Below are 14,029 nucleotides of genomic sequence, written 5' to 3'. Positions count from 1 at the left end.
CTCCTTTGGTTAATGTGGATTGCATGTGCTTGTCTTCTAGGGATATTATTATTATGCAGCTAGAAGGAACCCATGCCACTTCTTCACTCCTCACAAGTGCTATGATCTATACAATCACAAAATATAGTTGAAAGCCCTTGTACCTTTTGAAGTTGGGGTTTCCCATGTCATTTTAGCGCAGCATTCATCTGTATGATACTGTCTTGAATCAGCTTTTGGTGATAACAAATTAGTTAATAAAGTAAATAGGTCATCATAGCTAGATCTCAATGACTGGAAGCAAAGCTTGTGACACAAGTAGGGAAGGCTTGATATAACTTCAAATGAAACAATGAAAAATTACAATTTTTCAAACAAGAAAATTAATTATTCTAAGCAAGATATGATCTGAATTTACCAGTTGAAAAGCAAGAAACCGATTTTAAAAACTAGAAGATTAGGAAAATTAGATCTAAGAGCTAAAGAGTACCTAGTAACTTCTTTGTCTCGCTGCCAAAAGGCCTATATGCACCAAAAAATTCACCAACTGATGCCTGCGAGCACACCACGACCGACTTGTGGACACAAGGAAAAGAACAAGATAGCATCCATAAGAATAATTCTTATTTTGTAAAACTAGTTATATAGAAGGTGTTTGTAAGCTTTGGGACACGTTTCGGATGATTGGGTGTCCTCTGAGTCCTTGGAAGACTTGAAATAGAGCTATAGTATTTAAACTAAAGACTTCTTGTCGAAGGAACGTTTCTAGAATTATAGTTCCAACAGTGAACTAACTGTCATCGAAAGTGTTCAAAAGGTGGTTATTCTACCATCAGATAATATTAATGGTGGCTTGTTCCACTGTCAGATATATAAAACTGATGGTGGCTTGTTGTTCCATCCTCGGGTGCTCCGGGATTGTATTTCTTTCTTTTTTTTGTTTTTGATGAAGAGGGAGACAAAGCCACCTGGCCTTTATGTTTAAAGAAAAATTTGCAGAAACTATTTATAAAGAATTTACAAAAAAAAAAACATAAAAGAGCAATAAAATTTTCTACAAAATATAGTGGTCGGTAAGTAGATCTGTTAAACTATTCAACAAGCTAAACAATCTCATAAGTGATTTGAAGGATCTCTGTAACTTCAGTGTGCAACTATATATACTCTGTATCCTGATTTGAGTTAGCTAGGATAGATCAACGTCTCTCAATATGTGGCACCAATGTTGAGAAGTTATTCCAAAGTTTGAGATGAGAATCAAGCAACTTTTCTGAACATAAATGCTTCCAGTTAAAGAATGTTGATAAGATTCTCTGCAAAACAAAATAAATAGAACTTGATTTCTTTAAGAAAATTCGAATATATCGCTCCTTCTATATTTCCTAATAGATAGCAACAATCAACTGATTCACAACTTTTTAGATATCCGAAATGGTATTACAGCTTGGACTTGGCTCCTTTTTAGAAGCTTTTCCGACGGCAGCTTGGATGCCACCGCTTAGCTCCCGTTGGTGCCCAATTCGCTGCCAATTGGCTTCTCAAAAGGGGACCCAAACTAGATCGGATCCAATGAGCATTCCAAAAGATTCTTAGCATGGTCTTCGAGGCAGCACGCATAGGTCAAATGGCCTTCCATGATAGAGATCAGACCATTGTTCATTACTTAAAATATTAATTTACACATGTTTAAGAGAGCTACTATATGCTAGAATTCAGACAACTACCAACACAAGAGAGCTCTTTCTCACTTGATTAATAGGAGTTTACAACGCTAGATTCTTGTGCCTCACACCATTGTTGAGAGGCATGGAGATGATTGCAATAATAATACCTCCACATCCCTAAGGTTGCCACTGCTAGTTTTTTAAGAGGCAGACCGTTCTCCAAAGCTCCTAGAAATCCATCCCAGGCTGGGAATGGCGTTGGATGGCATGGGAATCAGGCATGCGTGGGAATAGGTGTGTGGGGTTGGCATTCCACTAAAACAAGTGCAAGATGGGGAAAGGTGAGGGGGGGGATGAGGAAATGAGTGGACGAAACCTACTCTTAGACGGCCTCCTTTTTCCCTTGAGGCCTTGACCTGCTTTGGGCCCCAGAGACCAAGAAACAACTCGTTTAAGACTTAGAAGGAACTTGAAGATGCAATGTCCTTAGAGTCCTAGATTCTAGTTCTAAACGTAGAGGATTTGATCTTTGAGAAACAACATATACAGAGACTAAATTCTATATTCTTTTGGTCTATGTGTCATGTTGAACTAATTCAAAATTTGAGCCCGGCGATCCTAACTTTAGCCATGTTATTATCATGGAACTGCCCCCAGTTCTGGTCTCTGCAACACTTCCAATGTGATTACATGATGCTTTATAGAATCCGACTGCACGGTATCAATTCTATTCTCTACCAGAACATTCTCCTTATCTTGTCTATCATCAATCAAACTGGCAAATGCCACAGTAGATAACATTTATTAAAATGAAAGCATTATTTACATAGTATATTTACAGGAAAACAAAGTAGGAACAGAAGCAAAAGAGAGAGAAACGGAGAGGGGAAAAAAATTCGGCACAAGTGCAGAGGCTCAATTGAGATTTGAGTTTCAAAATATTGTCACATTCTAGAGAACATTTTCTCAACTACGATCATATATCTCAATATGAACTAATGGATGCATAACTGGTAACAAAAATTGGAGACTACTTCTCATAGATTGCTTCTTGGAAAAATGTCTGAATGTGATCGATCTTTTTGGACCACATAAAAAGGCACGCCTAAAAGTAAAAAGTGAAGCAAGCCTGTGCTCCATCATAACGGTCGGTGGTCGCTCAGATTCTCCAGAGATGAGAGTCGCCTGCGGCAGGATTACAAAAACTCTCGTCATTACACGAACGCAATTGACTACGTCTTCGACCGACATCTACTAAAGTAGACATACTTGCAAGAGGTGCCATATTAAATTTTTTGTTCTAGCCTTCCCTTGTAATCACCACATGATCTCGACTCTTAGATGGTTCTGATTACATTCGGTGTGACCTCAAAGACGGAGCATTTACCAGAATATGGTTGAAATTGAGGCAAATTCCTCGATCCAGACGGAATCCACTTGTCTCTGCTATACATGCATCTGTAAATATCCTGTATCAGCGAAGATTTGTAATAATCTTTAAGCGCATTTCTTGCTCTCATCTTAAAAACAGAGGAGCAATAATACAAAGAGGCTCCCCTTGCGTGCACATGAATAATTCTCTTATCATGCGGCAATTGGGGATCAGTGCAACTAGTGAGATTTTGCTGCCAAATACAGCGGTTCATCAGTTATAGAATTGCCAAATTAGCAGTTATATGCTCCACAAATTTTTCATGTGTGCATGATGGGCATCCTCCGAGCATTTTCCTATAGCACTCAAAAAATAGAAATAAATTTGTTAAATAAATAATACAGAGAAGATCTAATCACAACTTGTTAAAATTTTTTTACTTTTAATATTTTTAAAAAAATTATATATTTTTACCACCAACACTCCCTCCATTGCTGCTGCTATTATTACCATCACTGCCTCCACCATCACCACCACCACCACCACCATAATTGTCATCACCATCCCCATTACATCGCTACTGCCATCATCATTCTCACCAGCATATCATTGGTGCCCCTACCAACACAATGACTGCCACCTCCACAAAAGCACAGTCCCCGCCATGCCACTACCAACCCTGCCTCTGGCATCACCATCACCTCCATTGCCTCTGTTACTACCATCACCATCTCCACCATCACTAAATATATTTATATTTTAAAAATAAAAAAATAGAAACAAAATTTGTTCTATATTTAAAATTTTTGAAAAAGATGTAAACTCATGCCAATCGCACCTTAAATGTATCCCTTTCAACAAATGGGGCAAATAGGTTCAACAAAGCTGAGACCAACAATAGAAGCTTTCTACTTGCAACTTTTCAGCTCCAGCACGCATCCCGAAAGTTATGATTGGGACTAGCGGATCAAAAATTCTAACCGGTATAAGCAGGCTTCGACGGACAACCTTCCCAGATGTCACTTTGGAAGGTGTCATTTCAGTACAGAGTCATGCTAATACTCGGTGAAGAATCATGCTATATAAACAGTCTTTCCACCTTTTTTTTTCCAGAAGATATAAACAGAAACATAATGCATGTCTGAGGATAAGTACAGGCCACAAACGCTCAAAAGCTTAACATATATTAAGCGGACATAATCTATAGACCTTCGGAAGAATATATATGAAACATAACCTTTGATAGCTCTAACCAGCCAAAACAACCAGGGATTGCACCACCAAACGGTGCTTGTAGTACCGTCTTAACCATAGCAGCGAATAGGGTCATTGCAGCCTTTTGCTGCAGACTGCTTAAAACCAAAGCGACCGCCTTTCTCAAGGTACTGCTGATGGTACTCCTCTGCTCTGTAGAATTTTTTTGCGGGAAGGATCTCTGTCACAATCTTCCTGTTCAAGACCTTCTGGTGCCTCTCAAGAGATACCCTGGCAGCTCTTTCCTGCTCTGGTGTATAAAAATATATTCCAGACCGGTACTGGGTACCAACATCATTTCCCTGCATGCGGTCGTCAGGGGCAGATGTTAAGGAACTGGATTGCAGATGCTACCGAGACCAGGACATTAGATTCAAGCAACCTTTAAGATAACTCATATTTGCAACTAATCTTTCACCCAGAAACTTCTGCAACCAGATGATTATAAGATTATCATTTACAAAAGTCCTGGAATTCAGAGTTTTTCAGGAATGAAACCTAAGATGGCACAACTTTGTACTGCAGACTAGGTGAAGTATCCCATGCTCAAAATTATAACCAAGGGCATTAGACCCTCTTTCCTTTTCATCTAATCAACTTAAATGATCTTTCCACTTCTGAAGTTTTCATTTTTCAAGCTTTAGTTATCCAAAGAAGCTGTGTTTTTTTCTTGCTTGCATTTTTATAATATGCAACCTCAAGTAATTGGAAAACAAATAGTCCAAAAAAGAGAGCTCAGTAATCAGGAAAACTTCAAGAATATTTGGTAAAGAAATGTGAGATAATAAGCAGCATTTCCCCTTCAATCCTGACTGAGCGATAATATAATTAAAAAAAAAAAAACTTTAGACATTGGTAAGGTAAGAATCTCCATATGCCCTTGTTAATTGGCCTGGTACTGCATTGGAATTTGGGAAAGCTATAAAAAGTCAAGCCTACAGAACCACAAAAAGATGAGTCACATCTTAAAAATCATCCATTATGGATGCCAAATAGGTTATCCTTTATTACATAAACAGGATTAACTCAAGGCAACTATAAACTTCATAAAAAAGTTGGAAGCAACCATATTTAACTAAAAGACAAGTTTACACAGCCTAATTGAAGGCCAACTACTTCACAACCCCTTCCTCCAAAATTGCAGCAAGTTTCAAGCACAAGAGTCAGATATAGTTGAATGACCACTTCAGTCTTAGAATCCAACTGAATTAGACTTTTAACAGAATTTCTTTCCAGTCAGATTCAGGCTAATCCCATGTATGCTACTGCAAGATAGCACTGTTACTTATCGCCAATCTGACTGCTTAAACATTTTTCAGAGAAAATGTGATCTTATTTTGCTGTACATTAATGAATATTCAGTAGTTACTACTAACTTGTCCCTGTTTTCCAACAAATGTCCTTTGGCCGTGCTCAACAAGCTTTGAATAGTGACAAGGAGTGTGATCTTCAGAACACCATATGCAACTTCATGATCTTAGTAATGTAAATACTATTCGCATCAAATCTACCAGAATAAAGCCATTATGTAAAATAGCCCATGTATATCCAACAAAAAGTCAACACACATGGCTACAACCTGCAACTGTGCTTCTTAAACTAGAAGAACATGAAGTGATGTTTTCTCAGCTTAAGCTTTCTAGCTGATGATAAATACAATAAGGCTCCATCCGATGAACCAAGTCCACTTTTTTTTTAGGGGGTGGGTGGGGCACCTTCTAACTTCTGAAGCTACCTCCATATTGAACCAATAATAGCTTCATGTGGCACACACTTACAAAATCTTTGCCGTGATTGTAGAATTCCTACAACAAACCAAATAGCAGCCCTTCTAGCTGATGCATGCATCTCTTGAATATAACTGCCAGACTTGTAATGAATGACATGATGCTACTCTAGAAGTTCTGCAACTATCAATTATGCTTGTACTGCTAACAGGAAAGTTCAGAGCTTCATCATATGGTTATATTTATCCTCCAGAGTAAACAATACAGAATGTCAAATGACACAAAAGACACATTAGTGAAAAATAGAATGCAAACCAATCATTTTTTTCCAAGTTTCATTAATTGACTGCAAACAATCCCTCTACATTTGACACGAACAACCAATCTACCTCTTCCTCCTTAGGAGCCATTAAAATCTTTTTAAAAACAGGTGACCACCAGTCTTCAAATTTATCCTATACCCACCACCAAATACCCTCTGAACATTCTTTCCTAGGAAAAAAAGGTTAGGCGGAAGCAGCAATTGCTTCATGAGTATTATACAAACATTTTAACAATGGTGTTAGTATCAAATAAAAGCAGGACATTACAATCAGATTTAACAAAGTTGTGCCAACATACAGTATCCAACACCTGTGGAAAATTGCATGCATTATTTCTGATCCTTGTTATAAAGTCATTTAGAAGCATGGAAGCTTAATTTGCACCTGTCTTGTAAATGACTAAAGGTCGGTAATTTTAGTTCTCTCCTCGATAAGTTGAATGGACACTTGGAAAGTTGGAAATAGACTACTTGTCTCAGATGGGTAGATTGACTCTGCTACGATCTGTCTTAGCGCCTACACCTATTTGTCTTATAGCAAACTGTGCAATTCCTCCTAGGGTGATGGACTTAATTAGGGCCTATTGGGATATTCCTACAGGATTAGGCTAAAAATCCTGTAGGATTCGTGAATTGGGCTGTCCTTTTAAGCATTGCCTTGTATCAAATAAATACCACTTTGCCCAAGTCTTGTGGGAAGAAGAAAAAGACCTTCCTGCAGCCCGAAGACTAGAACTTGGGCTCGGTTTGAACATGCTCTTAGAAAATGCAAGCTAGATGGGCCAATAGGCTCGATTCCTACAAGATTTTCAGCTCGATCCTGTAGGAATATCCTAACATGCCCTTAAAAGGTTTTTCAAGTTCTTCTTTTGGGGGCATGAATCAAATGAGAAGAAGCTACATCTGTTGTCCTGGGACAAAAATTGCAAACCAAGGTCTGAAGCTGGATTGAACTACAGGACCTCCAGACCAGAAGAGAATTTTTCATGGCAAAAGCTGCTCGTCACATCATCCTTGAGCCAAATTCTCTATTGAGTTCTTGGTGTCTTTGAAGTATAATTTTTAAAGAGTTGAGCCACTTCACCAATATGGAATGCTATTTGTCAGGGCGCTAACTTAGTCAAGGATGGTTTTATGTCGGCTGTTGGAAAAGGATGGAAGATTGACTTAGTCAAGGATGATTTATGTGGGTGGTTGGAAATGGACAGAAAAGACTTCCTTACAGATCCTTGAATATCTAAGATACCACAAAATCACTGGCCTTGTCCTCTGAACAAGAAGAATTGTGAGGAGGGCCTCAAAGTTGCAAACTTTCTAACTTATGATCATCAGTGGGATGAACAAAAATTGAAGGCCATATTGCCTGGAGAGGCGGTTTCAATTATTCTTTCATTCCCTATTCCTAAGAGTGACTGTTAGACTTGTCCTGTTTGGGGTTCTTATAACCATTGCATCATCAGGGTAAAGAAAATCCAATCATCAGTTAGGCCCTGTATGCAGCAACATGAGGAACTTAACTATTCTTGGATCTGGAAGCTACAAGGGGGACCCGGTGTTCAACTATTTTGGTGGAACATAACATGGAGTAAAATTTCCAGCAAGGCTATCTTAGCTCCGTGCGGCTTTTTAACACTTAGTGCAAATTGTGATCTTCGTATGGATGTTCTAGATGATGTCGGACATGTTATTCTACGGTGTAGGATTGCAGGGGAGAATTGGCACCATCTATATCAAAGACTCATAGGAGTTATTACCTATCCTTCAATTGAGGTTATGCTAAATTTTCTTAAGGATAAAAGTACTTGTGATAGAACCAAATGTGTTGCTGCATATACTAGGTGGGCGCTTTGGCATGCTAGGGACCAAAGAATTTTTAACAATAGGATTTACGGGAGCTCTCAGATTGTTGAGAGACCCACAACAGGTAACCCAAACCCCAATACCCAAACCCAGCTCACCCTCTCTCACTCTATCACCTTTTACACAGCAACTATCCAACAAAATATTCCGCACCAATGACACCAACTATGACCAGACCCCTCATGGCTTACTAACTTGTTTCCTCCTTCCCACATAACTTCTTCCCGCGCTACCAAGAAGTTGTCATGTCCTCCATCTTAACCTCACCGTCTTTGCCTCCGCTCATTTTCGTCTTCTTCTCTTTTTCTCGCTCCCCAAGACTCCTCCCCACATAACCCCTATCTTTCTTCAAAATTCCAAACCCTTATCCTCTTTCTCGCTATCTCCCCTTTTGATGACGTGGCCAATGAGTTAGTTGGGGAAGCTGGGGCTGGGGTTCGAGAGTCAAAGAAGCCTCTCGACAGAGGCATCGTCGGTGATCATGAAGGAGCCAAACAACTACGAGCCAGCACGGCAGCACAGGTGTAGGAGCTCGTGCAATTTAGGGCAAGGCACTTCTAGGGGGTAGAGCTAGCAAGACAATGAAGATGGACACAACAAGGGGGAACCTTCACAAACCCACCTACAAGGATGTACGCACTAGGGCCGCCAACCTCTCTGAGGACGTCTTAGTCTATTATGATACTTGGAAGTGCAAGTACAAGGACCCGCTCAAAGGGGTTTGGGCACACCATGACCCCACCACCCTTAGTCGCAAGGTAAAGATTGTATTTTTGATGGGTTTAATTGGTTTGGTTAATTTTGCTATAAAATTGATTTTTATTGGTTTGACATGATCTTTATTACTTCTTTTGGGGCAATTTATGTTATTATCATGTTATGTCGTGCTAATTTACCTTTTGACATGAGTAGTTCTACTTTGGCCAAGAAACATTAAATTTTAAGTAGTTGCATATAGAACTGGGAATTCATCGTGCACAAGCATTTCTTGTGCAAGAATTGCTTAATCACTTCGAAGATATGGACACCAAGGATTTATCCCAGTGGGACAACAAGACATCCCACCATCCCAAGTGTCAAGACAAGGCACAATCCCAAGTATTGAGCCAAGGACCGGGATGGGACATCCACCAAGAGAGAAGTGAGGATAAAAGCGAGCAAATTGAAGGAGTTTAAGATAGAGGGAATGATGGCTTGTAGCATGGTTAGAAGCTTGTCGGTAAGAGGCAAAGCTTGTAGCATGGTTAGAAGCTTGTTGATAGGAGGCAAATGATAGGAATGGCCAATAAGAAGTTTGATCATTGGAGGAGAGGTTAGTCACCAAATGCTTTACTGGTTTCTCTTAACTAGTTTACCTTGATTTCCATAAAAGTATGCCTCTCAACTAACAGTCGCCCTGAAGCTCTCTCACCCTTCACCTCATTTCTTACCAACCGTTGCATAATCTCATTATAGCAATAATTAATGCTTACAAGAGATTGCCAGCATCTTCCCCTTTTTGCTTACCACATACAACATAATTTACTACAGGCCCAGTTGTTGTCCATAAAAGGTTTCCACAACCGTGGAAAACAGTGCCCCCAAAGTTTGGACCAACATGCTATATTTATTGGCATAGGCACACCCTGTGTTTAAATTCTGATAGCACAATCATTGCCTGTGTGTATTTATTTTTTGAGAATCTTACAGCACAACATCGGCATTGAGTTTGTAGGAGGTACTGCTGTGGATCTAATAGTTTTAATTCATACACCCACAAAAACACATCGCTGTAGGTCCTACAAGTGATGGTGAAAAAAGAGGAGCAAACCTGGAAATTTTAAAAATTAAGATTCTCTATCAAAAACATCAAATGTGCTTTTACCAAAATTCTTTGTTCAATTTTGGGTTGTTTTCCACAGCACAACCCTTACCACATTTACTTCTTCTGTTTCATTTTTAATAATATGCATTTAAGAATACCAAATAAATTCAAAGAGCTAAAACACTGAAGGACAAGGTGCAGACTCCTTACGGACAAAACTGGACTTCTTTTGCACCCAAAAAAACCCTAGAGTCAAAGCAAAAGAGATGAGCAAGATGTCGTCCAAAAACCTTTGTTCTATTCCCTTTCTTTCTTTTTCATTTAAGATTTCCCACAATAAACTCAATGTGGCCAAACTCATGAACTTATGGGAGGATAGCTATTGTTGTAATCTTCTCCACCTTCTTTATAATATAAAGGCTTTGTTCCGTAGGATCCTTCGCCTCTTTTCCGTTTCAGATTTTTGAGGCTTTTCTCAGTCCTAAAAGTTTACTGAAAAAATGAAATGGAAGAAAAATAGAGAAACTAGAACACATCATGCAAAGAGAGAGACTTTTGGCAGAAGCATTAAAGATTCTTCCAAAGACTTTGCCTTCTTAAAATCCCTCCAGTTAAGTCCACTCGGTTCACCATCACTTCAATCTATTCAGATGAGTTTTGCTGGGCATGTGAGATAAAATTATTTGCGGCCAATATTTATACTTCCTACAAACTCAAGGATGTTACCTACATTCTAAGATTTTTTTGAAGATAAACACATACCCAGTTGGCAATCAAATATTAAATATATATAGCCAAAAGATTATTGTTATAGTGAATTGAGTAGCAGATCTTAAGCAAATAACTAGAGAGAAAGGAGAGTCAGTTGAATTGTCGCATTTAAAGCATTTAAAATGTGCCTCTCAACTTACCTTGATTGCCACACAAAAACTTTGCATGATTTTTTCCTCGAGCAATGTACCCCAAGTGTCATACCTCGCTAATTTCATAGACTTGGCACTTATTTCACAACATATTGAGCCCTCTTTGAAAGCAACCTAATAACAAATACCTCCTTATTCTGGTGGCAACATAATGCCTATCCTCTTATCTAGCCATATTTGACACCAACTAATATGGATTTTGGGTTCCCTAACCCTGGGCTTGTGAGATGCTCAAATGCAAGCTTCCTTATCTATCTGTCAGTCCTACCCACCATCATTGTCTTTATGTTTACATCAACTTTTTAGATGTTATACACCAACTTATCCCTTAAAACAAATGGATCAAGAACCATGTTAAGAATTTTCAGCTTGCTTACATGTTAAACTTTCTTGACAAGCAAGAGAACTTGCTCTTTGTTTGTACTTTATAGTCCCTAACATGTCATGAATCAAAAGGAAGCCAGTGCATCCAATAGTCAAAGATCATTAAGAAGACCTTATGCAATTTTTGACAACTCACATGAAAAATCATACAAAATGTTTCAAACTCGTCTACCTTACCCCGCTAGCTCACAAATCCTAGAAGATTAATCTCGCATCCACAATGCCACAATCCTCTCGAGAATGTCATAAACTCTTCCTTGCCCTTGGCTTCCTTTTATAAGTTTTCCTATGAAATGCATGCCTCATAGAGGTTTCTTGTGCCCCCCAGTTTACACATCCAGACCACACACATATTTGTAAAAAAAAAAAAAAGGATCTATCACTTAGTTTTAACACTTTATGTGCCCGTATTTGGAGGGGCCACAATGCCCCCACACTCCACACGAATTCCTTTGTCAGGCAAGTCCCCCCCCCCCTCCATTTTTTTGCTTAATAGAATATGGCACCCCTATAATTTCCCTCAGGAATCAATCAGCCTCTTTAAAATCCTAATTATGACTGGCTCCTCTCCTTTCTATATTCATGGAATAACAATAAATTGAAATAAATAAATAAACAAAACTTATTCCCTTATACTCTCACCTAACCAACCCTTAGAATTCCTCTCCTCTCATGTTTTTTCCACTCTCTTTCTCCCTAACCCATGAGTGACCTCTCTTACCAACTCTTACTATTGATATTTCTAATAAAAATGCACTTTTTTTAATTAACTCTCTGTAAGGCATATAAACAAGAGAGTCGTGTTAAACAAAAGTAACTTTGTCAGGCTATATAAATGACAAGTGATGAAAATATAGATGGGAGTTACAAGGAGTCATAATAGCGTGTCTTGCTTCCTCTTAATCAAAACACAGTTTTTAAGGGTTTAGCTTCAATGAATTTTTTTTAAAAAAAAATCCATTAGTCTCTCTCTCTCTCTCTCTCTCTCTCTCTCTCTCTCTCTCTCTCTAACTGAAGAAGAAGAAGAGGGGAAGTAAGTACTATAAGATGATTGGCATATCTTTTCTTCTCTATTCTAAAGATATGCAGGTAATCCTTCTTGTCATTGACAATTTAACATGCCATCATATTGTTATATGCAACCAAAGTTTACAGTTTATCCTATGATGTTAAAAGTGAAGGCAAAATCTAAATCTCAAACTCTTCTCCTTTTCAATTTTGTTCCTCTCGTTGAAAGGAATCACAGAAACTTTTTTATACACGTCGTATTTTTCTTCTAGTTTCCATCATCAATAACACGATATCATGATACTATATATACCGATTGAATTATTTATTTTATTGCATGAGGTTGAAGACAAAGGCAAAATACAGCTCTTGTGTGTGTGCGTGTTGCCTTTCAGTAATACTAAATTTCATTCTTGTAAGAATATATTTAGGCCTCCCCAGTGAAAAATCCTGGTTCCATTCTTGCACTAGAAAAGCATGTGTGCACCAAATTCCCAGTTCCATATGTAACGACTCAAAATCTAATACTTCGTGCAACTAGCATTAAAATAGCTAGCTCCCAAAAGTACTTTTACAGGACGATCATGCAAATTCCAACTTCTATCAAACTATCCAAAAATCAATATCTTTTTCAGCATAAAATAGCGACAGCAATTGCACCCATCAGAAATCACTCGTAGGGCAATAAACCTTCCGGATCTCCAGCAAAAATCATTTTTTATCAGAAAAAATAAATAAAAAACCTACCAAACCAATACAATCGATTTTTTACGACAGAAACATGAATAGGAATCAAACCCATCAAAAATCGAGACTTTACCTGGCGATTGAGGGTGGTGGGATCATGGCGTGCCCAGAACACCTCAAGCAAGTCCTCATACTTGCACTCCTGGGGATCGTACTGCACCCGGACGACCTCAGAGTGGTTGGTGGCCCCGGTGCACACATCCTCATACGTGGGCTCGTGGTGGTTCCCCTGGCTGTATCCGACCTCGGTCTTGGTAACCCCGGGCACCCTCTGGAACACCAGCTCCACCCCCCAGAAGCACCCGGCCCCGAACTGCGCGAACTCCTGCCCCGGCGCCGGCACGTCGTCGTCCGGTCCCTGCGCGATCGCAGACGACGCCTCCGACGAGAACCCGCCTCGGCTCCGGAACCCTAACCCTAGCTTCCCAAGCCAACTCATCGGCCGCCCCGACGAAGCGGGTGACGGAGTGGAAGAGGGGAAAGATGATAAGGGTTTGGAATTGAGAACAAAGATAGGGGGTTTTAAGGGGAGGGTTCTTGGGGAGCGGGAGAGAGAACAGAAGACCAAAGCGAGCGAAGGCGGAGAGGACGAGATTAAGAAGGAGGGCATGATGGTTTCTCGGTGTCGTGGGGGAGAAGTTATCCTGGGAGGAGGAGGAACCAAACAGCTGAGTTGGTAAGGCCGGGAGGGGGGTCCGGTCACCGGAGGTGGCGATAGATGCGGGATATTTTCTGCTTTCTTGCTACGTGTTGGACAGGAGACTAGGAGAGTACGAGGTTGGCCTGTTTGTTCGCGTTTTGGGTTTACCCGTGGTGGGTGTACTCGCTCAGGTATTGGGTGGCGCTCGGGTTGGATAGCGCACGCAGGGGTCGCGGCCGACGAAGCAATTTCTAATATTAATCCGATGACGTGTATTGATCGGAAGATCGGATGATCAACGTTGTCTGCTCCACTCTTTGCCAGAAAAAAAAAAAAATTTCTAAA

The 14,029-nt window shown here is 39.7% G+C and overlaps 1 protein-coding gene and 1 long non-coding RNA gene across 2 annotated transcripts; both read right to left on the bottom strand.

The window, feature by feature from the left end:
• Nucleotides 1-2,929: 2,929 nt before the first annotated feature.
• LOC148714422 (uncharacterized) lies at nt 2,930-3,986 on the bottom strand. The gene is made up of 2 exons (XR_015976541.2): nt 3,854-3,986; nt 2,930-3,101 (listed from the first exon to the last, which is right to left on the bottom strand). It is a non-coding gene; the product is annotated as an uncharacterized LOC148714422 (long non-coding RNA).
• Nucleotides 3,987-4,179: 193 nt separating this feature from the next.
• LOC103710801 (peptide methionine sulfoxide reductase A1-like) lies at nt 4,180-13,845 on the bottom strand. The gene is made up of 2 exons (XM_008796700.6): nt 13,118-13,845; nt 4,180-4,571 (listed from the first exon to the last, which is right to left on the bottom strand). The coding sequence occupies exons 1-2, from the start codon at nt 13,652-13,654 to the stop codon at nt 4,320-4,322; spliced, it is 789 nt and encodes a 262-aa protein (XP_008794922.4). The 5' UTR covers nt 13,655-13,845; the 3' UTR covers nt 4,180-4,319.
• Nucleotides 13,846-14,029: the final 184 nt, after the last annotated feature.

The sequence above is a fragment of the Phoenix dactylifera genome, chromosome 3, assembly GCF_051530095.1.
Source record: "Phoenix dactylifera cultivar Ajwa chromosome 3, Ajwa_hap1_PhDact_Kaust_v1.1, whole genome shotgun sequence".
In the NCBI taxonomy this organism is placed as follows: domain Eukaryota; kingdom Viridiplantae; phylum Streptophyta; class Magnoliopsida; order Arecales; family Arecaceae; genus Phoenix; species Phoenix dactylifera.
The sequence above is the reverse complement of the archived record's forward strand: the minus strand, read 5'-3'. Positions and strand labels throughout refer to the sequence as shown.

Excerpts from the sequence above, each read along its gene's own strand:
- LOC103710801 (XM_008796700.6), bottom strand. The coding sequence starts at position 13,654 with ATGCCCTCCTTCTTAATCTCGTCCTCTCCGCCTTCGCTCGCTTTGGTC. Across the intron at positions 4,572-13,117 it reads CCACCACCCTCAATCGCCAG|GGAAATGATGTTGGTACCCA; the intron begins GTAAAGTCTCGA and ends GACCGCATGCAG.